The sequence below is a fragment of the Alligator mississippiensis genome, chromosome 1 (genome assembly GCF_030867095.1).
Source record: "Alligator mississippiensis isolate rAllMis1 chromosome 1, rAllMis1, whole genome shotgun sequence".
Taxonomy (NCBI): Eukaryota; Metazoa; Chordata; order Crocodylia; family Alligatoridae; genus Alligator; species Alligator mississippiensis.
Window position 1 is genome coordinate 176,901,891 of NC_081824.1, and position 25,161 is coordinate 176,927,051.

General features: G+C 45.4%; 1 protein-coding gene across 2 annotated transcripts in view; it reads right to left on the minus strand.

Moving 5' to 3' along the window:
* The window catches only part of LOC102573864 (ALK receptor tyrosine kinase), a 438,013-nt gene that overhangs the window by 299,370 nt on the left and 113,482 nt on the right, over positions 1-25,161 (minus strand). For both annotated transcript variants that reach the window (XM_059717199.1, XM_059717197.1), the window contains one exon: positions 840-956. In XM_059717199.1, the coding sequence (XP_059573182.1) occupies positions 840-882 (43 nt within the window). In that variant the 5' untranslated portion in view covers positions 883-956. The remainder of the gene's footprint in view (positions 1-839; positions 957-25,161) is intronic.

Below are 25,161 nucleotides of genomic sequence, written 5' to 3' on the forward strand. Positions count from 1 at the left end.
TTGCAGTCTCTGAGAAAGCCAAGGGGGAAAATTATGCTACTGTCCCTTCTTGGATGAAATTGGTGTGTCCTCATCGTTCAAGCAGATGCAACAGCTAGGAGTTTATATTGTATGCCAGTGAAAAGAATATATATTGCACAACATAAAAGGCTGCAACATAAATTTGAAGAAATATGGAATTCCCTCTTGTAGGTAGGTCAAACTTTTCCCTCAAGCAGATAATTACAGGCTTGGGGTGAGTAAATCTTATTAGTCTCTCATCACCTTATCTCCACTCTCTCTACTCATAAGATACTGGTACTGGATAATATCTTCCTTCAGTCCCTTTTCTGAATGCTGTGTTTGGCATAGCCTTATCCCGTTCTGTTCCAATCAGAGCAATATGTTATTGCTGATGGTGAATAGTACAACTGGTTTTGTGTTATCAGTAATTAAGTCAAGTCAAAGAACAGCTGGAACCAGAATCCCACATCAAAACTGTACCCCAGTTCAATAAAGAGTAGTGCAACAAATCCAAATGTTGTAAATGAACTTTGTCTCAATAATGAGTCAAACACATTTTTGGTTCCAGACACACTACCAAAATCCTGAGGCATCAGTGATCTAACACACAAGTTGTATTGGCTGCTGACAGCCTATAACAATAAATAAGAGGTGAGTTTTGACTGTGACCTACTAAACTTGACCTGTTAACATGAACCATGGCAGAACTTCTCTGGTTGTAGAATTCAGATCATAGGTACTATAGCATGAATGGTCTGATCTCTATTATTCTGAAATATATAGACTAAAAACATACCGTTAGGCATTTGTTTTGAACAGAGCATAAACTGACTTACTGTGTTGCCCTCTGTGACGGGAGAAAGGGGAAGAGTCTTTCATGACCCAGGTGAGATTCCAAGCAGAGTGATCAGAAGGAAGAGGACTATTTGTTGGGGATTCCAAAGTGTTCAGACCTTTAAAGGCAAAGAATATACATGAGTGTTATTCACATTATATTTATTTGGTTGCTACTTTTCAGGCTCAAGGATTGTAAAGAGTTTTGTGGGCTCTATGTAGTGAGTGCTGAAATGCAGACACTGCTTGGGTAGAACAGTGTAGCAGCATACAACTATAATCTAACAGCTTTGAGACATGTGTAGAACATGATACCCAAAGGAAATGGCTATTCAAATTCCATAGAGTTATATTTCAATCCAAGGCAGACTCAAAACAGGATTCAATAGATCTCCACTGCCTCTTTTCATATATGTGCAGAGAAAATATACCAATTATTTTACATGTGAAAAATTATTCTTGCTGCCCAACAGAAACACCAGTCTTTTCTTTCTTATTGTATTTCCAAGCTTTGCTTTGACCTCAGAGTATTTCAAGCTTGCTATTTTGCTTATATCATCACTTAAAAGATCCTGCACATAAAGCAGATTAATTTATGCTCAGCTGGGTTTCTATCATGCAAATTTAAAGATATCTAAAGCAAGCCTTCAAGGATTAGGATGTTACAATGACCCAGACTGTTCTGTCATGTTCTGTTTTTATCTTTATCCACTCTACAAGACCAGAATGGCTCCAGGGTGTGGGAAATGGTACCTGAAACCAAAGGGAATCCAAACAGGTGCAACAGTAATTCATGGACATGAAGAATGTGTCAGTTTAAGGAATATAATATTCCTACGTCATTTGCAGGGGTCTAGTTTTGACGCTTACCATTATAAATTGAACATAACAACAGTATAAGCAAGAAGAAAATCAAGTCCTAGAGCTTTCATATAGAAATAAAGATTGTAACTCTAACCCTTCTGATTACAACAGCCTTTAGGATATAAATGGACTTTATCACAGTAGCAGGGTCCCAGTGGTGTTGTAGCCATGATGGCCTAGAGAATGTAGGAGAAAAAGGGATTTTCTGTGACATCTTTTACTGGACCAACTACATAGTTGGGAAGGCTGTTGGATGTGTTTTTTTTACCTGAAAAAAAAGAGCCAACCACTAGCTGACCTAAATGGCAGGGAGACAACTCCAGAAATTAAAACAATCTGCTTGGAGGGATAGAGGAGTGTCGTGAATTAGGTGAGAAGAGGTGTTAGCAGGAGTCCTTATAAAACAGAAGGGCAGTATAAAGGCAAAAGCTAATCCAACAACTCTCCCAACTATATAGTTGGTTCAATAAGATACCACAAAAATTCTTGCCTCTGTTACAGTGTCATGTTCTCATTCACTGTAGAATGACAAAGTTTTGCTTCCTTGTTAGCTAATGCCATATTGTCCCTTTGCCAATGTATAAATCAGCTGAGCATTATTACCTAGAATTTAGCAATATAACTATTCATGTAGTGGATCAAATTTAGGGTCCTGTTCTAGGCTTTGAACGGATTTCTTTCCCAACACACAATTACAATGTTAACACATGGTTGTGTGTTAACATAACTATAGGAGACTGGCTTCCTACCCTCAGGTAGGGCTTGAATTATGTCCTTAAATAAAATTTGATTATAAGGATAATCTCCAAATCAGACATTTGTTGTTAGGGTCAAATTTTATTTTGGAACTTTTACTTTCATTACGCTAATATTGCTGGTCAAAGGAGTTATAGTGAACAAACTGAAGCTCTTGAGGTGTCCGACTCCAACTGACTCTATGGACTCAGAAAAGATTCAGCTCCCTAATGCTAATTCACATGATTTCTCAATCTCTAACAGCCATAAATGAACACAGAGATTTCATGCATACATTTATGGTCAAAACAAGCCTTGGATCTAAACCTAATGGAGCTCTTGGAAGTTCAAAATTTGTTTCTGGTCCCTATTTTCCTGAACAAATTATACTGTTATCTCATAGATTCATAGATGTTAGGGTCGGAAGGGACCTCAATAGATCATTGAGTCTGACCCCCTGCATAGGCAGGAAAGAGTGCTGGGTCTAGATGAGCCCAGCTAGATGCTTATCTAACCTCCTCTTGAAGACCCCCAGGGTAGGGGAGAGCACCACCTCCCTTGGGAGCCCGTTCCAGACCTTGGCCACTCGAACTGTGAAGAAGTTCTTCCTAATGTCCAGTCTAAATCTGCTCTCTGCTAGCTTGTGGCCATTATTTCTTGTAACCCCCGGGGGCGCCTTGGTGAATAAAACCTCACCAATTCCCTTCTGTGCCCCCGTGATGAACTTATAGGCAGCCACAAGGTCGCCTCTCAACCTTCTCTTGCGGAGGCTGAAATGGTCCAGATTCTCTAGTCTCTCCTCGTAGGGCTTGGTCTGCAGGTCCTTAACCATATGATTGGCCCTTCTCTGGACCCTCTCCAGGTTATCCGCATCCCTCTTGAAGTGCGGCACCCAGAATTGCACGCAGTACTCCAACTGCGGTCTGACCAGCGCCCGATAGATGGGAAGTATCACCTCCTTGGATCTATTCATCATGCATCTGCTGATGCACGATAAAGTGCCATTGGCTTTTCTGATGGCTTCATCACACTGCTGACTCATGTTCATCCTGGAGTCCACTAGGACTCTAAGATTCCTTTCCACTTCCGTGCCACCCAGCAGGTCATTCCCTAGGCTGTAGGTGTGCTGGACATTTTTCCTCCCTAGGTGCAGCACTTTGCATTTCTCCTTATTGAACTGCATTTTGTTGTTTTTTGCCCACTTGTCCAACCTGTCCAGGTCTGCTTGCAGCTGTTCCCTGCCCTCCGGTGTGTCCACTTCTCCCCATAGCTTTGTGTCATCTGCAAACTTGGACAGAGTACATTTCACTCCCTCGTCCAAGTCTCTGACGAAGACATTGAAGAGTATCGGTCCAAGGACCGAGCCCTGCGGGACCCCAATGCCCACACCCTTCCAGGTCAAAACTGACCCATCCACCATGACTGTCTGGGTGTGACCCTCCAGCCAATTCGCCACCCACCGGACTGTGTAGTCATCCAAGTCACAGCCTATTAAGTTCACCAGTATGAGGTGGGATACCGTATCGAAGGCCTTCCTGAAGTCTAACTATACGACATCCACCCCTCCTCCTGTGTCCAGGCATTTTGTAACCTGGTCATAAAAAGAGACTAGGTTAGTCAGGCACGATCTGCCTGCTATGAACCCGTGCTGGTTTCCCCTCAGCATAATTTGTCCTGCCGGGCTCTCACAAATGTGAGCCTTGATGATTTTTTCAAAGATTTTGCCAAGGATGGAGGTGAGACTGACTGGCCTATAGTTGCCCGGGTCCTCCTTCCTCCTCTTATTGAAAATGGGGACCACATTGGCCCTTTTCCAGTCCTCCGGGACTTGGCCCGTGCTCCACGAGCGTTCAAATATTCCCACCAGTGGCTCTGCAATGATGTTGGCCAGTGCCTTCAGTACCCTCGGATGAAGCTCATCCGGGCCTGCCAACTTAAAGGCATCCAGTTCTTCCAAGTGACTCTGCACCATCTCAGGGTCTACGCATGGTAGTCTGGAGCCTTGCTGCTGCCTCTCTACAACCCCAGTGAGAGACTTGTAGTGCCCCTCGCTTAGGAACACTGAGGCAAAGAACTCATTGAGGAGTTCAGCCTTGTCCTCCCTGTCCGTCACCAATTGTTTCTGCCCATTTAGCAGGTGTCCTATTCCTCCCTGGGCCTTCCTTTTACTCCCTATATATCTAAAAAACAATTTCTTGTTGTCCTTTACTTGGGATGCCATCCTCAACTCAGGGTATGTCCACCTAATGAACTGCAAGCATGATGGCCATGTATCTTTATACTAGCTTAACAGAATTGTAACAGCAGCAGTGAAGACATATAGCACAAGCTTTAAAGTGTGCCAGCAAAAAATACATAAGTTTCATAGTAGTTAGGGGTCAGAAGGGACCTGAATAGATCATCTAGTCTAACCCCCCGCCACTGGTTGGAGCACATGCTGGGATCAGAAGACCCCAGACAGGTGTTCATCCAACCTCTTTTTGAATTTACCCAAGGTAGGAACGAGGACCACTTCCCTAGGAAGTTGGTTCCAGATCCTAACTACCCTGGCAGTGAAATAGTGCCTCCTAATCTCTAACCTGAACCTATTCTCCAGTAGCTTCTGGCCATTGTTCTTTGTCACCCCAGGTGCTGCTTGGGGGGAATAGGACCCTTCCTATTTCCTGCTGATCTCCCCTAATGAGTTTGGAGGCAACCACGAATCCCCCTTCAGCCTCTGCTTGCTGAGGCTGAACAGGTTCAGGTCTCTCAGCCTCTCCTCGTAGGGCCTGCCCTGTTGCCCTCCAACCAAGTGGGTGGCCCTCCTCTGAACCCTCTCAAGGCAGGCCACATCCTTCTTAAAGTACAGTGCCCAGAATTGGACACACTACTCCAGATGAGGCCGGACCAATGTTGCGTAGAGGGGGAGTATCACCTCTCTGGACCAACTTGAGATGCACCTTTGGATGCATGACAAGGTGCGGCTGGCTTTGCTGGCTGCGGTCTGGCATTGGTGGCTCATGTTCATCTTGGAGTAAATAATGACTCCAAGATCCCTTTCCGCCTCTGAGCTCACAAGGGGGGAGCTCCCCAGCTTATATGCATGCTGTGGATTCCTTCTCCCCAGGTGCAGCACCCTGCATTTATCTACATTGAAGCCCATCCTATTACTATCCGCCCACTTCTGTAGTCTAATTGCAGCCTCTCTCCCTTTGGCCTTGCCTACCTTTCCCCACATCTTGGTGTCATCAGCAAACTTGGACAACATGTATTCTATCCCCTCATCCAAGTCGCTGATGAAGATGTTGAACAGTGTAGGCCCCAGGACCGAGCCCTGGGGGACCCCACTGTTCACATCGCACCAGGTTGAGTATGACCCATCCACCACCACTCTCTGGCTGCGCCCCATCAGCCAATTTTTGACCCATCCAACTGTGTAGGCATCAATGCCACAATCACTCAGTTTATTAATGAGAATGGGGTGAGAGACAGTGTCAAAGGCCTTCTTAAAGTCCAGAAAGACTATGTCTATGGCGACATTATCATCCAGGGATTTAGTTACCTGGTCATAAAAGGCCATCAGGTTGGTCTGGCAGGACCTGCCTTTGATGAACCCATGTTGATTTCCCCTGGGCATGATCTCCCCTGCTGGCCCCTCACAGTTGTGCTCCTTGATAATTTTTTCAACGATTTTCCCCAAGACTGATGTGAGGCTTATGAGCCTATATTTTCTTGGGTCCTCCATTCTCCCTTTCTTATAGATGGGGACCACATTAGCTAGTTTCCAATCTCCGGGCACCTGGCCTGTGGACCACAATCGCTCATACAGCTGGGCCAAGGGCTCAGCAGTGACCCCCGCCAGCTCTCTCAACACCCGTGGGTGGAGGGCATCAGGGCCCGCAGTTTTAAAAACATCCAGCTCTTCCAGAAGATCCCTAACTACTTCTGCACAGACCCAAGGCTTGGCAATGCTATCCTCAAGATTGCCCCTACCTGTGGTGGGAGAGCTGTCCTGTTCCCTGTCCAAGAAAACAGAGGCAAAGAACTTGTTAAAGATTTCAGCTTTCTTGTCCGGCATAGCAACAAGATTACCATTTGAGTCTAACAGGAGCCCTACATTGCCCGGTGCCTGCTTCTTACTCCCAATGTATTTGAAGAAGGACTTTTTGTTGTCGTTAATCCTGGTCACTAGCCTGAGCTCCATCCCCGCCTTGGTCTTCCTAATGACCCTCCTACACTCACGGGCCAAGGAGGAGTATTCCTCCTTGGTGATAGCCCCCCTATTCCAGTGGGTGTTCGCCTCCCTTTTGGCCCTCAGGCATTCTTGAATGCCTTTGCTGAGCCATGGGGGTTTCAGAGCACTTTTACCCCCCTTCTTTCTCTCGGGAACTGTCACACTCTGAGCCTGGAGGATCGTCCCCTTAAAGTACGACCATCCCTCATGGATTCCCATATCCTCTACCTTTTGGGCCCTCAGTGCCTCCCCCACTAATCCCCTAAATTTGTTGAAGTTGGCCCTTCTGAAGTAAAGGGCTTTAGTCTTGGTATAAGCCCTCAACACCCTGCGCTGGATGGTGAATTCCAGCAGGTGATGATCACTATCACCCAGGTGGTCAAGGACCTGCAGTCCCCTCACCAGGTGATCCCCAGTGGCCAAGACCAGGTCCAGCAAGGCATCTCCCCTAGTGGGGCTGTGCACCTCCTGGATAAGGTGGAGGTCTTGTATTTCAGCTAGGAACTTATGTGAACGGTCAGACCTGGCTGACTGCTCCTCCCAGCAGATATCTGGGATACACTTTCAGATACACTTTCCCAGAAACTTGGAAACTGCATTTCCTACCAGTGCCACCACTAAAAATCAAAAACAAGCCACCATTATGGTTCTGACTAACTGTAGGACACCATTTGCCATACAGTATGTTGCCAAACAACATTAGCACTGAAGCACACCTCCAAACTTTTCACCTTTGAAAGAACAATGGTATTAGGTATATTCCACCAATACATATGTACTATTCCTCAAAGACTGCTTCAACCTAACATCAGCTTCAGTTAAAATGAAATGCATCTTGCCAACACACTTACTTTTACAGCAAAAGAGTATTTTACCCTAATAATTGTACCCTATTTATGTGTTTGCTTACCCATTTTTGTTGTTATTTATACTGTATCACTATTTCAAATTATTGCCTTGGTGTTTTAGTCTTAACTCAAAGAGAAGAAGGTTGTATCTGAGATTTTGAGTCCTTCCTAATTCAGCTGTATTTCAAGAAAGATGCTGGATAACAGGGGTTTTTCTGTATAGCCAAGAGGCTATGCTTCACAATGACAAATTACATGATTTCAGGTCAGTCATAGGTCAGGAAAAAAGACCTTTTCTCTACCATTTTATTTTACCTTTAGGCTATTTTATGTCGTGAAATATAAATTCAATAGGCCTACCACACATGTAGAAGTGAGATGAAACTTTTGTCTACACCTTACTAGAAGAAATTGTTTTGCAAACATTCCACAAATAAGACATTTCTGCATCCTTATGGAATTAAAATTAAAGCCAAGAGGTGAAAAAAGGCAAAAAAGTATTGAGGAATCTTCCCCTCTCACTCTAAATATGTCAGCTGCCCTTTCTGGGTCCATGTGTTATAGTGCTTTATCACTTTTCCACAGCAACAGTAACCTTTTAAATAAATGAATGAATTAGCAGCTGGAATCTGACAGCTCCATTTTTAGTAGCCAGCAGTTTAGCATGGTACAATAAACTGCTGAAAGAAGGTGCATTTCAGTGCACAGGCTTAAACATTCAAATCCTTTCTTTGCAGCACTATCTGATGTTTCTGCCAAAAGAAACATTCAGGGCCAAATTCTGACTGTAGATACCTCATCTGTGCTATAACTGTGCACCCGAGGGGAACGTCTGAAAGGACTTTTTTTTTTTTTTTTTTTAAACTTGTATAGAGGAACTTCAGTGGAGGATATGGAATTCACTCAGCTAACCAGGAACATGGAGAAAAATAAAACAATTAACTTGTACTGAAGCCAAGACTCAAGCCCATGCATCCTTATGCAGTGATGCTTATGTTAATTATACCATGCCCACAAACGCACAGAGATAGAATACCCACTCGTCAAAATGATTATTATTGATTTTGGGTTAAGAAAATAATTGGGTAATTTCTATTTTTAAAAAGTATCAGTTAAAACACAAAAGATGAAAACAAACAAAATGGGTTTTTATATACTTGCTCATGGAAAAAAACAAAATATGGTTTAATGTTCTTACTACTTGTATTTTCTCCCCACTCACTTTTGGGATGCAATAGTGAAAGAGACAAAATAAAATAAAAAGCTTGTAGTTCATTCAAAACTTTTCTCATTTGTCAAAAATTTGAACTGCCCCCTGCCCCTCCCCAGTGCACAGGGAACATGCGTATCATTTTCTGAGCAGCTTTACAATGTACAGATCCAACCCCCCCGCCCCCATATAGAAACTTACTCTAAATCCTCCATTATACCGTTGCATATATAAATTATCCCAGATTGCTGCAGGTAACTGTATCTTTGGACCCTGGAGTATATAGTTATTCTCTCTCTCACTACATACATCTGACTAGAATGAGGCTTTATCTAAATTCCTACCTACATACAGTATCCACCTTCAAGCTATTGGCCACTTTTGGATAACAATCCTAGAAAAAAAAGTTGTTTTTATACTTTGAGGGCTGTAACAGAGCCATAATTTAATTGCTTTGGGTTCAGTTGCACTTCCAATTACACTTGCAGCATGGGGAATACTACTACAAAATTATTTACAATTGTTTGAATGAAAGCCAGGAATCGACTTTGGTGGTATTTGTCACTCTTTATTTATTTCCCATGTGAGCAATCACAAGAACATATGCAGAGAATAGACATATCACAATTATGTGGTTACAAATAGTTTCTGTTTGGTTTTATTCAAACATTGGAATCTCTGTTGTGGGAAGTTCCAACATTTAAAAAAACCCCTTGTATTTAGATGCTGAATGAAAAGTAAATTTCCATGGAAAGGAAATTCAGAAAACTTTTTTGGGCATGGAGAGGGAAATCAAACCAATTCCAGTACATTTTTCCAAATAAAACAGAGCTGTTGGCTGCCCCAAATATGAGGAGCACCCTGAGCTGCCTCCAGAAGTCAAATCCAGCTGGTGGGTCTCAGAAGGGGCTCTCTCCTGAAAGAACCACCAAGAACAAAAGCCTGCCCTCACAGTCGTGTTCCATATGTGTCCAACCTGGAAATGAAGCATTGTAGTCATTCTAACAGTTTACTCTTAAGCCAATGCCAGGCTGAGTTTCCATCAGAAACCTTTCTATGTTAGTGAAAGTTCACAAAAATCACAGGACAGGTACAGGATTTGTCATTTCTAAACCATCCCAAAAAGATGTTATCCAGTTTCTTCTTGAAGATCTCCAGTGAAGGACATTCCACAGCTTCCCTACACAGTTGGTCCCATTGTCCTAATCTTATCACAATTAGGAGTCTTTTCTGCAATGTAATCTAAATCTGTTTTGATGCATTTTAAAAAATTGCCATTGCCATGCCTCCTGAACTCAGTGGAAAGGGAGAATAATGTTATCTCGTCTTCTTTTTGTCCCCTTAAACTCATTTCTCCAAATTAAACATACCTGATCTATGAAAACTTTGAGATCATTCCTGGTAGTGCTACTGCCAAGTCAATTATCTCCCATTCTGTTAACTGAAAAGGAAGGGTTTCTATAAAACATTTTAAATGAGTTTCAAATGACCTCCCCCACCACCCCAAAAAAGGGACCAGGTCCAGCTCTCTCTTGGAATGCAACTAATCCTGATGATCAGTTATAGCAAACCACACTGATTTCTGATAATAATGCCAAAAGCATTCATACAGTCATCTTGAAAACTCCAATTTTCCCTCTCCTTTTTATAAAACCTTAGTCATCCAAAGGAGTGCACACAGAATATTATGTGATCAAGGAGAGCAAATGAACATAGTAAAAATAATGAATAGTCAAAGTAAACAGGTTATGAATAACCAATAGGCTGAAATATAAATTATTTGTCAACCACTTTTGTATTCATAAAACTCAAAATCATTAACTAAGAAAACAAGAAAAAGGGCAAAAGTATTCAAGTAAGTGACTTACTCTGAATAGTTAGTCAGCTTTCCCTCTACTATGGATGGGCGTAACTCCAGGTTCTATTCTACAAACCTTTTTTACAATGAGAAAATTTTCAGTGACAACCTGTCAGTTTATCTTTTCCAGTTGGAAAATATGTTTAATAGTGTATTATGTTGCAATGATTTTATGTCACACACTGAAAGCATGATGAGTACAAATAAACAGTACTATGCATGTCATGAATCTGTGCTGGATTGCTGTTGAAAAGAATGAATGTGCAAGTAGCATTTAGTGGGTGGAAGCAGATGTGTAAGGGTTTTGAAGTTCACTAGAACGTACTGTATGAAGCATATGCAACAACCAAAAATGTTAACTGAAAATCACAAACTTGATGAGTAAAGAGTTTGCTTTTGTTATTTAAAAATTTGTGTGCAGTATTTAATATCACTGTAACATTAAAATGTGTTGAGAGGAGTTAAAATGTGTGTTCTCCCCCTCTGTCCCCTCTTGAACTTTAATATTTTTAATTTTTCCATCAAGACAGGTTTAAAGAACAGTGTGTTAAAAACAAAATGAAATGTTTTACAAGAAGCATTGGCTTTCCATGGCAAATTTGGGTTTTTTTTCAGTTTAAAGTCCAAATTAAAACACAGACATGGTGTGATTATATCCTTCATCACACATCTTCTTTGAAACCTAGGCTCAGTGGCAGAATTAACATCTCCCATGATGTACTAGTCTCAGATGCTCCAAAAGTGCCATTTTGCTGAACAATGATTAGGATACTGGTGCCTCTAACCAGTCAGAGAAACTAGCCTAGAAGTGGGGAGTGATTCCTGAACTACAGCTTCTTTGAGGCACTGTGGGCATCTTTATATGTGGGGGTAGTGCTTTAATTAGAGCAACTCTTGTGAGCTGCCATAATTAAAGCACCCACAGCATCTTGTGTATTCAGTGTCCCACACTTTAAAATGGCAGCAGGGCTGCTTTAACTAAAGCTCATTCGACAAGCTTCAGCAAGAATACAAAATCTAAATCTTCTGAGGTCATGTACTCCAACTGCTTCCCTCCCACTCAAGACAGAATTATCCATATCCAAACCATCCCATATAAGTCCTTGTTTAAACCAATACTAAAACTGCATGACAAATCTATTGCACAACTGCAAGGCACATTTCCCAAGAGCCAAGGCAAAACTCTAGCTAGCCACAGAAAAAGCAGCTGGACGAGGGCACTGTCAATGTCCCATTATTGCAAGCGGGTTTGAAATACCTTGGCAAGATCCAAGGTAGAAGACCATGCCTCTTACTACAGAAGAAAGTCAAAAACCGCTACAGTCAGTGCCAACCAGTGAGGTAAAATTCCTTCCCAATTACAAATGTAGCAATCAGTGTGATCTTGAGTACATGCCAGTCAAAATCTCCAGCCTTGGCTACAGCCAACACCCTGTGTTTCTGAAGACAAAAAACAACCTCAAAAGAAATTAAAAACCACCAACCCCCCCCCCCCTGCCCCGCCCCTACAGATACCCACAGCAACAGGATGAGGGGGAAAAAAATCTTCCTGGCTCCATGTGGCAACCAGCAAAGTCCAGAAGCATGAGAAAAACCAATCACACTCTACTCTGCAGCCTGAGAACAGCAAACAATTCCACATATCACACTCCAGAACTGGAAAGCCAGGATGCCCCTTTCTGTCATCAAATCATTATCTAAAGTTTAAGCAGAAGAATAAGACATTTGCTTGTAATTTGTCATTGAATTGATTTTCTACTTCTCAACCCCCACCCAATCCTGGATCAGTTCTATGTATCCTAACTTTTTGAAATTCATGAGACATGTACCCGTCTGTGCTTGGAAAGCACCTAGCATACTACTAAAGTTCTTCCTTTTTTTTTTCTAAGATCCTAAATGCTTCTCTCTTCTCCTCTCTGCAAAGGAGAGCATATAACCTATTAGGTCAGTCTAATCTATAGGTGTCAAACTCACCCTGTTCCCTGGGTCAGATCTAGATAATGGGGCCTAGATGGGATGACTATAAGGGTCTCATTACACACTAATTTTGGGTAGCTCCTGGAGCTCTTAACCCCTGGATTGTCTGTATATTAACACCTTAAAGTGGTTTTAAGCAGTCTTTATGCAGCTCAAAGCTACCCCACTCCAGGACAGGAGCATCTCTGATGCTCACTACCTAAATCCTGTTCCATTAAGATGTGGCCACTAGCCACAGATGAGCTGCCAAAGTTGAAGTCCTCCATTATCCCAGGAGCTCTTACACACCTTCCTGTACAGGTCAGCTAGAAGCCTGTCCTGGCTCACCAGCCCTCTAATGGCAACTCACAGCTACAGCCACGAGCCCTGCCCCTGCTCATCAGGCCTCCAGTGGCAAGTCAGAGCTGTGCAGTTTGGGGACAGTCAGAGAAGGTTTCTAGACTAAGGGTGTGACTATGCCAAACTCCAAGCTAACACTAGCACTCATCAACATTTGTGTGGCTTACAGCGCAAGGTGTAACAAGGCCCTAAGCCATTACACAAGGAGCAGACAGAAAAATAGGCAGCACACCACATCTCCTGAGCACCAGTCCAATATTAACCCTAACATTGTGCTTTCTTAACTTTACTATTAATAGAATTGAATGAAAACACTGGCACAAAATTGTACTTATGTGTTCAGGTATTCTATAATACAGAGAGGACTGGGTTTGCTCGAGTAGCAAAGAGACTTTCAAGATGTTTGAACCTGTTTTCACTGGAATTGTAAAAGTTCTTGATCTCTACTTTTTTTTTTTTAATGAAATTTGTTTTTACAGGGCATATAGATCAAACTTGACCTGACCATATTCCTTAAGTACATATCGCCATATTATTTATTCCTACTAGAGATTATACTTACTGCACTGCGGGCGTGTCTACATGTGGGAATGTAATATGCATTAGTCTGATTTAAGGTACATTAAGGGCACACATCTACATGTGTGTGCCCTTAATGTGCCTTAAAAATGGTGATTTTATGTTAATCGTATCTAAATTCGATACCTGAGTGAAGCAAGTACCAAATTTAGGTGTTATTACTTAAAGTGCATTAACACACATGTAGACACGTTAATGAGTGTTAACTCAGGGCCTTAAGTGCTGGGTCTGCCCAGCCACTAGGAGGTTGGCCAGAGCCTAGCCCCAGGGTTCCTAGATGGCCGCCTCTCCTGCTCCAGGGCTGGACTGCTCTCTGGCAGACTCTAGCTGCAGGCTATAAAAGTCTCCGGCCATTTTGTGCCTTAAGGCACACAGGAAAGAGAGTCTGGAGGAGCCAGTGCTCTTTGCAGGAGCCCACCAGGCCCCATGTGCCCCCCCCCCGACAGGACTCAGGCAGCCTCTTCCTGTCCTGTACCCTAGTTGGAGGTGTTCCTTGGCCACATGCAAGTGTTGCAAAGGGCTGTAGCCTGCTGCATCCCTTGCCCAGCACTAAGATCCCCCCCAGGGCTGCTGGCCCTGCTCTCTATGGCAGCAGGGTCAGCACCAGCTCCCTGCTCTTGCTCACCCTCTACTCTGTCTCTTTGCAGGCACTGTGGTGAAGCACCTCTGCTGTGCGGCTCCTCATCCCTAGCTGTGCCCCTGTCCTGGGTGCTGCTGGCAGCCCTCCAGGACTAGAATTGCAGGGACAGCCATGTGGGGACCCAGAGACTTGGTGTGGGGAGCATGTCCAGCACACTGTCCCCATCAATCCTGGGCCCCGCCTGCATGCCCACACCCATCCTGACCACCCTTGTGGCATTCTGGGGTGGGGCTCACATCCAGAGGCAGTTCACGCACGGCAGGCACTCCAAAGCCCACATTTATGAGGTCATTTCAGTCAGGATGTACAAGGTCATTCCTGGATGTTGTGAAAGTACTGCATGAAGGCCAAGGTCTTGCAGGCACAGTGGATGACCATGACCGTGACTGACTTCAGTTGTCAGTCCAGTCATGCCCAGGAGATAGTTTCATAGTAGCTAGGGTCAGGAGGGACCTGAACAGATCATCTAGCCTGAACCCCTGCCACAGGCAGGAATGAATGCTGGGTTCACAAGACCCCAGACAGGTGATTGTCCAACCTCCTCTTGAATTTGCCCAAGGTAGGGGCAAGGACCACTTCCCTGGGAAGTTGGTTCCAGATTTTGGCCACCCTAACTATAAAATGTTGCCTTCTGATCTCTAACCCAAACCTATTCTCCATCAGCTTATTACCATTGTTCCTTGTCACCCAAGGTGATGCTGGGGAGAAAAGGGCTCTGCCTATTTGCTGTTGATCTCCCCTGATGAGCTTGTAGGCAGCCACAAGGTCCCCCCTCAGCCTTCTCTTGTTGAGGCTGAACAGGTTCAGGTCCCTCAGTCTCTCCTCGTACGGCCTGTCCTGGTGCCCTCTCACCAAGTGGGTGGCCTTCCTCTGAACCCTCTCCAGGCTGGCCACGTCCCTTTTGAAGTGCGGCTCCCAGTACTGGACACAGTACTCCAACTGCGGCCTGACCAAAGTCGCATAGAGGGGGAGTATCACTTCTCTGGACTGGCTTGAGATGCACATTTGGATGCATGACAAGGTATGGCTGGCCTTGCTTGCTGCGGTCTGGCATTGGTGGCTCATGTTCATCTTGGAGTCAATAATGACTCCGAGATCCCTTTCTGCCTCTGTGCTTTCAAGAAGGGAACTCCCCAGCCTGTATGCATGCTGTGGATTCCTTCTCCCAAGGTGCAGCACCCTGCATTTGTCTACATTGAACCCCATCCTATTCTCATCTGCCCACTTTTGTAGTCTGTCTAAATCTAGTTGCAGCCTCTCTCATCCTTCAAGTGTGTCCACCTCGCCCCACATCTTAGTGTCATCAGCAAACTTGGACAGCATGCTTTCCACCCCCTCATCCAAGTCACTGATGAAGATGTTAAACAGTGCAGGCCCGAGGACTGAGACCTGGGGTACCCCATTGCTCACATCACACCAGGTTGAGTACAACCTGTCCACCACTACTCTCTGGGTGCGCCCCATCAGCCAGTTTTTTACCCATCCAACTGTGCAAGCATCAATGCTGCAGTTGCTTAATTTATTGATGAGGATGGGGTGAGAGACAGTGTCAAAGGCCTTCTTGAAGTCTAGAAAGATTACGTCCACGGCGACACCATCATCCAAGGATTTAGTTACTTGGTCATAAAAGGCAATCAGGTTGGTCTGGCAGGACCTGCCTTTGATGAACCCATGCTGATTGCCCCTGAGCATGACCTCCCCTGCAGGCCCCCCACAGATGTGCTCCTTGATGATTCTCTCCAAGATCTTCCCGAGCACCGAGGTGTGGCTTACAGGCCTATAATTACTTGGGTCCTGCTTCCTCCCTTTCTTGAAAATAGGGACCACATTAGCCAGTTTCCAATCCCCTGGCACCTGGCCAGATGACCACGAATGCTCATACAGCCAGGCCAAGGGCTTTGCGATGACCCCTGCCAGCTCCCTCAACACCCTTGGGTGGAGGGCATCTGGACCTGCAGATTTAAAAATGTCTTGCCCTTCCAGAAGATCCCTAACTACATCTGCACTGACTGAAGACTTGATAGACCTATCCCCAAGATTGTCCCTACCTCTGGTAGGTGGAATATCCTGGTCCCTGTTCAGGAAAACAGAGGCAAAGAAACTGTTAAAAATATCAGCTTTCTTGTCTGGCTTGGCCACCAGATTACCGTTTGTGTCTTGCAGGGGCCCTACATTGCCCGGTGCCCTCTTCTTGCTCCCAATGTACTTGAAAAAGGACTTTCTGTTTTCCTTAATCCTGAATGCTAGCCTGCGTTCCATCTCTGCCTTGGCCTTCCTAATTGCCCTCCTACACTCCCGGGCCGAGGAGGAGTACTCCTCCTTGGTGATAGCTCCTCCCTTCCACTGGTTGTACGCCCCCCTTTTAGTCCTCAGGCATTCCTGTATGCCCTTGCTGAGCCAAGGGGGTTTCTGAGCACTCTTACCCCCTTGCTTCTCTCAGGGACTGTTATCCTTTGGGCCTGGAGGATCGCCCCCTTAAGGTATGACCATCCTTCATGGACTCCCATCTCCTCTACCTTCTGGGCCCTTAGTGCCTCTCCCACTAGTCTCCTAAGCTCATTGAAGTTGGCCTTTCTGAAGTCAAGGGCTTTAGCCTTGGCATGAGCCCTAGACGCCCTGCGTTGGATAATGAAATCCAGCAGGTGATTGCTATTGCCCAGGTGGTCAAGGACCTGCAGTCCCCTCACCAGGTCATCCCCCGTGGCCAGGACCAGGTCCAGCAAGGAGTTACCCCTAATGGGGCTGTGCACTTCCTGGGTAAGGTGAAGGTCCTGTAATATAGCCAGGAACCTACGCGAGCAGTCAGACCTGGCTGCCTGCTCCTCCCAGCAAATGTCTGGGTAGTTTAGGTCACCCATGACAATAATATCCCTTGACCCAACCACCTCCATAAGCTGACTGGAGAAGTCCTGGTCTAGCTCTTCACCCTGGTTGGGTGGTCTGTAGTTGACACCCACCGTAAGGTCCCTTTCACCACTCCCCCCCTTGTAGTTTGACCCATAGTGTCTCTGCCCGACCCTCCTCTAACCCAAAGCTTATCCTTGAGGATGTGAGGTGCTCTTTGACATAGAGCGCAACCCCCCCACCCTTCCTCTCTGTCCTGTCTCTTCTATATAGGGTGTACCCCCGAATGCCCACCGCCCAGTCATAGGTAGGGTCCCACCAGGTTTCTGGGAGCCCTACTAAGTCTGGGTTCTTACTTGCAATCAGGAGGCACAGTTCCTCCTGCTTACACCCCATACTACGAGCATTAGTGTAGAGGCACTTGAGGCCTCCTGGTCATGCCCTACATGTGGGAGCTGGCCCACATTTTGGTACCCTGGGAGCCAGGCCACACCCCTGTGAGTGCTACCAGCAGGGGTGGCCTGCCTTTACCCACACCCCACCCTGACACCTCTGGTGATGTGTCACCAGAGGAAGGGACATCAGGCCTTCAGCACCCTGCCCACCTCCCTGTCTGCTGCATCCAATGGCAACTTGGGGAGCCCTGCCCAATGGCTGCCTTACCCTTGGCCCAGTCCCACACCCCACCATGAGGAGAGGCCAGCTATGCCACCCCTGACCACCAGCAGTTCCACCCTGGGTGGGGGACCCTGGCCATGGGCACTGGGTGCAGCCAGACACTATTGCTGATGGGGAACCCTGTACCAAGCTGCCAGCATTGCCAGCCCCAGAGACCTATTAAGTCCTGCACGGGGGAAGGACCCTCCAAGCCTCTTGCCTGGCCCTCCTGCACTCCTCTGGCCCCAGGTTTCCCATCACAGTGCAGAGAGGCGGGTTCAAAACTTTACTGAGCAGCTCATGTCCCCACAGCTGGGCAGGCACAGGCCTTTCACATGCCAAGGAAGGTGTTGATGCCAGCAGCGATGTCCTCCTTGGCAGCGGGGGGGCATCATGCATCACTGTGACAGGTAGCAGCAGAGGTTGTGGGGCAGCCTCAGCTTGTTCCCTGCCCCACTGTAGCTCAGGGTTCCAAACCAGGAATGCAAGTGTGCCTGGAGCACTAGCGGGATCATCATCAGCAGGGCACAGTGGCTTGGGCAGCTGTCCACCTGCATAAACAGCAAACCATGCACCATCTGGGGCGCATGCAGCAGGGGCATGCTTGTGGTGCAGCAGCAGTGCTGGGGCAGGGAGGAGGGGCAGCCCTGGGGCCCTTCTCCGGAGAGAACCCCTGTGGGGAGGGGAGGGGTGCAGCCAGCTCCTTACCCAAGTTCTCCAGAAGCCCTGCCTGCTCTGAGCCTGGGTGCCATGAGCTGGGCAGCAGTGCAGCAGAGCAGTTGGCCTGTAGGGAGAGGCATGGGGCAGGGTCTGGTGCTGCAGCAGGCATAGGGAAAGCAGTCTGCCTGTGGCCAACATCCAGTGGACCACCAGCCCCAGGGGATCAAGTGGGGCCAGAGGGGCTCAGCTGGTGGCTGCCTGGGCCCAGCCCTGCCCAGACAGCTTATCATGGTTCCTGGGTACCCACACACAGCTGACCTCCGATCTGAGGCCAGGCAGCATATGGTCCCTAGCACAGAGAATCACATCTCTGCAATGCTGCAAACTCACACAGAAGCCTTGTCTCTTATCTTTGCAAGGCCAACATCTGGATGCAGGGGAGAGGCTGCAGGGCCCTGTGGGAGTGCCATATCAGGGTCACTGCCACCCATCACTGGAGCCATTCAGATGTGCTGGCTGCACCAGTGATGTACTAGGGACTGGACCCTCCTGTCCACTGGCTGGTGATGGCAGTTGAGAACGGGATAGTGCAGGAGTTGGCATAGTGGGACAAGAACATCACCTGGGAGACTGCCCAGGAGGAGAAATGGGGCTGGGTGCAGCAGGTGCACTGGGCCTGGCTGAAGGCCCTGGAGCAGCACTGCATAGAGCTGCTCCAGCAGTAACTGGCCAGTCAGGGCCCTGACTGGTCTTCAAAGGAGGGCATCCACTGCCTCCTACCCACAGGACCCCTTGGCGTTCACTATGGGGGAACGGTCCTTGGCCAGGGTGCTGGCTGCCTGTTGCTAGGCTCTGTGCCTTGGGCATCCTCATGCCACAGTCCTGCACTTTGGGACTCAGACAAAGACTGAGATTGCTGCATATAGTTTTCAGTTTTGGAGGAAGGTTTTTATTGTTGACAGGTGGGGAGGATGGTGGAGGGGCTTGGTGTGTTGGGGAGGAAGCTCTGTTGATTGAAGGGGGAAGTGGGGGGAATGGGGGTGGGACTCATAAGGGAAATAAAGGTTTTCATTACAAACATGTGCGTGTCCTGGGAGTGATGCTAAGGGGTGGGCAAGTAGCAGGACATGGAGGGGTAGAGGGGCGGTTGCTGAGGACAGCTGGGTGCTTTTCCATGTCGTGGTGTTCCAGATGGGGCCAGAGCTGGCATAGCAGCTCTTCAAAGGTGCCCTGGGTCATCCAGAACATGTCGACTCACTAGTTATCGTCCCATTCCTTCAGGACAATGCACTGCCACTTTTGCTGGCGGATGCAGTGGGCCCAGAGGTGGCCAAGCTGATAGGACAGCAGGATGATGGGACAGCAGGAGTGAGGCACCCTGTTCCTGGGGATCAGAGCCAGGCAACAGGGCAGCCAGGCTGGGAATCATAGCTGCAGCGGGAGCAGAGCATGTGCTGCCTGCATCTCTACCATGCTGCTGCTCTGACACAGGAAACATCAGCCCAGAGGTCACAGTGAAGAGGGTGTTTTTAAGATGGCTGCCAAGTACTAGCAGCTGGCTCTGGCTACAACATGGCTGGCAAGTGCTGGCAACCATGTGTCCAGAGGCTGGAGCTGCCCCTGGTGGCCACAGGGGCAGATGGCAGGGCTGCACTGACCTGGGACTAAAGTTAGTCTCAAGTCCCACCACATGTAGACACCTGCCAAAAAAAATGCTTAATGTGCATTATCTTAATATGCATTAAATTTAAGCCTGTTTCAATTCACATGCAGATATGCCTGGCCTGACCAGAGTTAAAAAGGAGCAGAATAAAAGCAGAGCCCAAGAGCTTTGAGGGTTTCTGAGCCTTTCTGCTGGTACATGGATGGACTGCATGAGCCTGGTGGACAGCAAGTCCTTTACTGTACCTTTAAAAAAAAAAAAAAATCATTATTGTAGTGCGCAGGTTTGTTATTACCCTGAAATAGAATAGTTTTCTGAAATCATACTGTTAGGTTTACAATAATTTGGATTATTAAGAAGTATTAGCTTTACAGCTGAATACAAGGCATGTCCTGTGGCCTAGCAATGCAGCTGACCACAAGGCAAAATGATAGCTAGGCCTTTGCTTGTGTCAAGTAATCATTTTAACTGCACCAAGCATTTTCTGAGTTAAAAAGTGAATCTGTGTCTGTGTGCTAAAAAAAAAAATCAGCTACAGCAAGAAGTAAGATAAGACAGAGAAACCATTGTTTTGAGCTTACTGGTTGCGTCCTTAAGGAGTATCTTCTACTGTGTAAGGTTTTGCTAACATATTATATTGTTACTGTTACTTAACTTTTAGCTTTTAAAAGTGCTAGTTCAGCTTAATAGAAATATGCTGTTACAAAGATTTGTAGAGCACCACCCCAAGTATTGCTTTTTGTTAACCATATAGTCTTGCTTTGTTGTAAGAAGTATAAAAGATCGCCTCACCCTTGAGGGGGGGCCATTTTGCCTTTTGCTGGCTTTATGGTCTTTGCTCGAGCAAATAAACAGCTGTCTTTCTTTACCCGCGTTGTCTGTCAATCAAATTACAGCTAGACAACGGACCTTAGGGAGGTTTCTCCCACCACATTATGTACTCTTCCCAACACCTGCTGCCAAAGGCAACATAGACTCTGGGGGTTAGAGGTTTAGCCACAGTCTACAGGCAACAAATATACTCCTGTAGACTGACTTAGAGCTGTTCAACACATCAGTATTTTCCCCCAGCTTTGATATTGCTCATTAGGAGCATAATCCATCATGTACAGATGTCAGTGGGAGTCCTTCTGTTGGCTTTACAATGAGCATTTGACTAGCCCTAAAAGACTTGGGCATTTAGTGATTTTTACCTAGGGATTTCCAAGCACTTTTCTAGCACTTCCTAGGGAAAGATTGCCTGAAGCAATCAATCATACAGCTAAGGCTGTGAGCCTGCATGGAGTCACCTGACCTTTTACATGCAATAAGTGACTCATGCACAAATCTTTGCTGGCTTGGGATCCAGCTAAAACATCTAAAAAGATTAAAAGAAAAAAAGAAATGTACCCATCCTGTAAGGCCAGACTTTCAAAAAACCCAAAGTAGCAGGCACCTTGACAGAGGCTTAAATAATTCATTGTGCTTGTTGACTCCAGACCATATGGTGTCTGTATCCTTGATTTAAGCACAGCTACTTACATGATGAAAGCTGCTTTCTTTTCTGGAACTTCTAGCAACAAAAAAAATAGTATCCTTCCTTTATCACCTCACATATTCTCGAAAGTGGAACAAACTGGCCTCCCTACCAAAACAAGCATTATCATTTAGCACCCTCTTTTACACAAAAATGGTTTATTAGAATGCCAACTTACAGCTGCACACATATATCCCAAGTGCCTGTGTAAATGGAGTACTTCTATGCAAACAGTGATTTAGATGCCCACATGGTCATCTGCATTCACAAGGGCAAGTCACTGGAAATGTAAAGGCATTTCTGCCTTTGAATCAAGCATACTACTTTTAAAGGTGAGGACCGAGGACAGAACCCCGTTTCATTTCATGCATCTTAATGACAGTTGCACAGCTACATAACTGTTGTGTAACTGCAGTTTTGGCATTTAGGAACAGTTACAAATTGTATTCCAGCCTGTGGTGAATTGGAATTGCCCTGTACACACCTGGTAGAAGCACAATGGTAGAGGAGGAAGACCTGCCAATGTTTCAGTCTAATCAGCTAGTAGTTAGGGCACTCACTCAGGAAGCAGAAAGAACAGGTTAGGCTTGCTCACCTAGAGAGGGCTTGAACATGCATCTCCTGCCTCCCACCACAGTGCTGTAACCTCCACAGATTGGGCATTAATCTAGTGCTCATCTCAAAACTAACCCACAGCACCTTGCATTTAGTTGTATAATGGAAGAACACTGGGGAAGTTCCTCCCCACTGGGACCAGGGACCTAGGCTAAAGCCAAGGGCCCCTTATCATCTTAGGCAGCATCCAACTCAGTGAGCCATCTAGCTTGTCATCTTCCTGTGTGGACATGGCAACAGTTGGAGTCACATGCCTGCATAAATACCATTTAGACAGCATGAAATAGGATGCAGCCCCTCATGCTCATTTGTTTCTCTACACAAATACAGCACCTTTTTGCCAACAGGCCAATTGGCCAACTGTTCCCTTTGCAATTAATTCTGCAGACATTCCATAAAATTTAAAACAAATAGCTTTTTCAAAAATACACAGCCATTAATATGAAGGTGAGTGACAGGAGAGCAGGACTGTTTAAAAATAATGCATATTTCCTGAAAAGCCATGTGTAAAAACCTCAGATGTTAAAGGTTTCATTGGGATGAGTGGCCTGCAAGTTTATATGGTCAACTGCACTTTTGTTCTGCCAAAAAAGTTAATTTAAATGCTCTTGCAAGCTTGTATTCTCAATGACCTTTTTGGTCCTATCTTATCCAGATGGAAATCTAGGGAAACGAGCACTGCCATTCACTTTTGGCTGATGCCTGAATCCAAACACACACACACACACACACACACACACACACACACACTTTGCCCTTCTGCAGTCATCTACACAGATAGAGGTACGTTCTCTCTTCTTCCCCCACATCTTTCTAGATTTGTTCACTCCAAATCTGAGCCTTCTAAAGTTTCTGTCTCTCACTTCTAAGCTCATCTGAAAAAAAATGTTTTTCAAAGAAACTTTAAAGTTTTTAAAAGACTTAATGCTTGGGAACAGTCTGTATTTCATCCCATACAATTCATCCAGTTCATGCACAAATGCAAGATGCAACAGTTTCTCTTTCTATATTCCTGTAGTTTCTATGGAGTATAATCTATATAGCCTTTTCTCTCTTCTACCCATCATATTTCAACACTGCTATAATATATATTCTCAGAAATCATGACAATTCTCCCTGCTCAAGAGCATGGCATAAGAGTCGGAGCATTAATGCCTAGGACACCAGGTATTTTTCAGTGTCTAATCCTCCTCATTTTCCTAGCCTGCAATTACACCTAGTCAATCACATGTACAGGAAGTGGCCAGGTAGAAAAAAGTTAAACTCGTCAAGTTGTATAGGCCATGGTTTACTATTACTGCTACTACTGTCAGAGTAAATCTAGAGCACGCTCAAACTGTACATAATGCAGGCAAGATGTTGTGACCTGAAAAATCTCTTAATATTGCATTCACTGGTTCCACATATACAAATGAGAAGTTTCTTTCTTTAAGCTTTTTTTTTCTTTTTTTTTTTTTTTGAAGGAAACAAAAACACAAGCCAAAAGGCATACAATTCAGAAAGCTGTAGTAATATAGAGGTTTCACCTGCACAAGAGGCAGGAGATTTGAAAATGTCTCCCACAGAAACTGTGACTCAACCATAGTGCATATGCAGCATGCTCACTTAAAAAGGTCAGTCTGGCTCTAGAGGTTTTGCCCATTTTTAAGGTAACAGCTCCAAAGCCTGTCATCTTTCTAAAGCCTGGATGAACTTTTAAAATGTGAACACATTAAAATTAACACCCTTTATAATTATGTGAAGCATTATAGATATGCAATAGTAACACAATTATGATTGCTGAAGGGAACACCACTTATTAATTTCTTCCCTTTTCTGTGTTTAATGTAATTTATTAGCTGCATTAGGCATTTCTGCTGAGAAATACTCATGCAGAAAAACAATGAGCTCACAAGTTGTTCCTGCAGCAGAGAGAATACAAGCTATTTGTTATTGGAAGGAGTGCTGCATTATCTCTAGAAATAGGAAAAAGATGAGATGACTATTTCAATCTAAAATCCAGCTGTCTTGGCAGTAACAATAAAAACTCGTTCTTATTCCCTTTACTGGGCAGGATGCCAACATACTTATATTGTCTATTTTCACTGCAATATTTAATTTTGCTTAAGGTAAAGGATATCATCTCTGGCTACAACTGCAGGGTATTTAAGTATGCAGAAGCAATTCTTAAAGTTTTGTAAGTGCTACCAAAATAAAGGCCATAAAATACCTGAGCAAGACATGAAAAGCTCTTATCTTCACTCAGATTGGCATCTCCATACTGACTAAAAATGGAAGTTGTAAAAAGGAGAGTTACAGTACCTTGATGTTTTGTTTTGCATTTAGGAAAAAATAAAAAAAAAGAGAAAGGAGAGGGGATGTACGGATCATAATCTTTTGGATAACTTATTTTTGCTCTGCACAGTGGCTTCCTTTCCAGGATCTTAAACATGAATTACGCCTCAGTACTCACTTAAGTCAGTGAATGATGGCATAACATAGCATGTATGAACAGCTATCACTGGCATCTACTGGATGGACTCTTGAGTCTTTTGCATGTGTAACATAAGTCCTATATTGCTTACAGCTCATAGAAATACTCTGAGTCAAGTGACAAGAGCCTATGTTTTTGGAATAAGAAAACCAAGGTTATCCCCTGCTGCTGTTGTTGCTAGGATGATTGCCTTCACAGTGCTAGGTGGGCATTATGTGCATCTGTACTCTTTTAGACCAGTGGTAACACTTTGCCTCTGCTGACCAAATGAGTACCATGAGGTCAGTCTGCTGGCTGGATCCTACTACCTCAAGCTGGACCTGGTGCCTGATCTGGCCACATGCTGCACTGTCTCAATCCAGACTCACCCTGGGTCTTGCCTGCACTACCTGATCTGGACCTGCCCACCCCTAATTAGATCCTATGCCAGCCTGATCTGGCATTCAGGGCCATGTTATTTGGCACATGAGGCTCCCCATAAGCGTGGAAATGTGGTAACAGGGGAGCAGCAATTAACACTACAACTGCTCCTCTTCTACCAAATTTCCAGACCCTTGGGAAACCCCATAGGCTAGGTGACATCACTCTGTGAGCTGGATCTTTCCCACAAGCCAGGGGTGGAACACCCCTGTT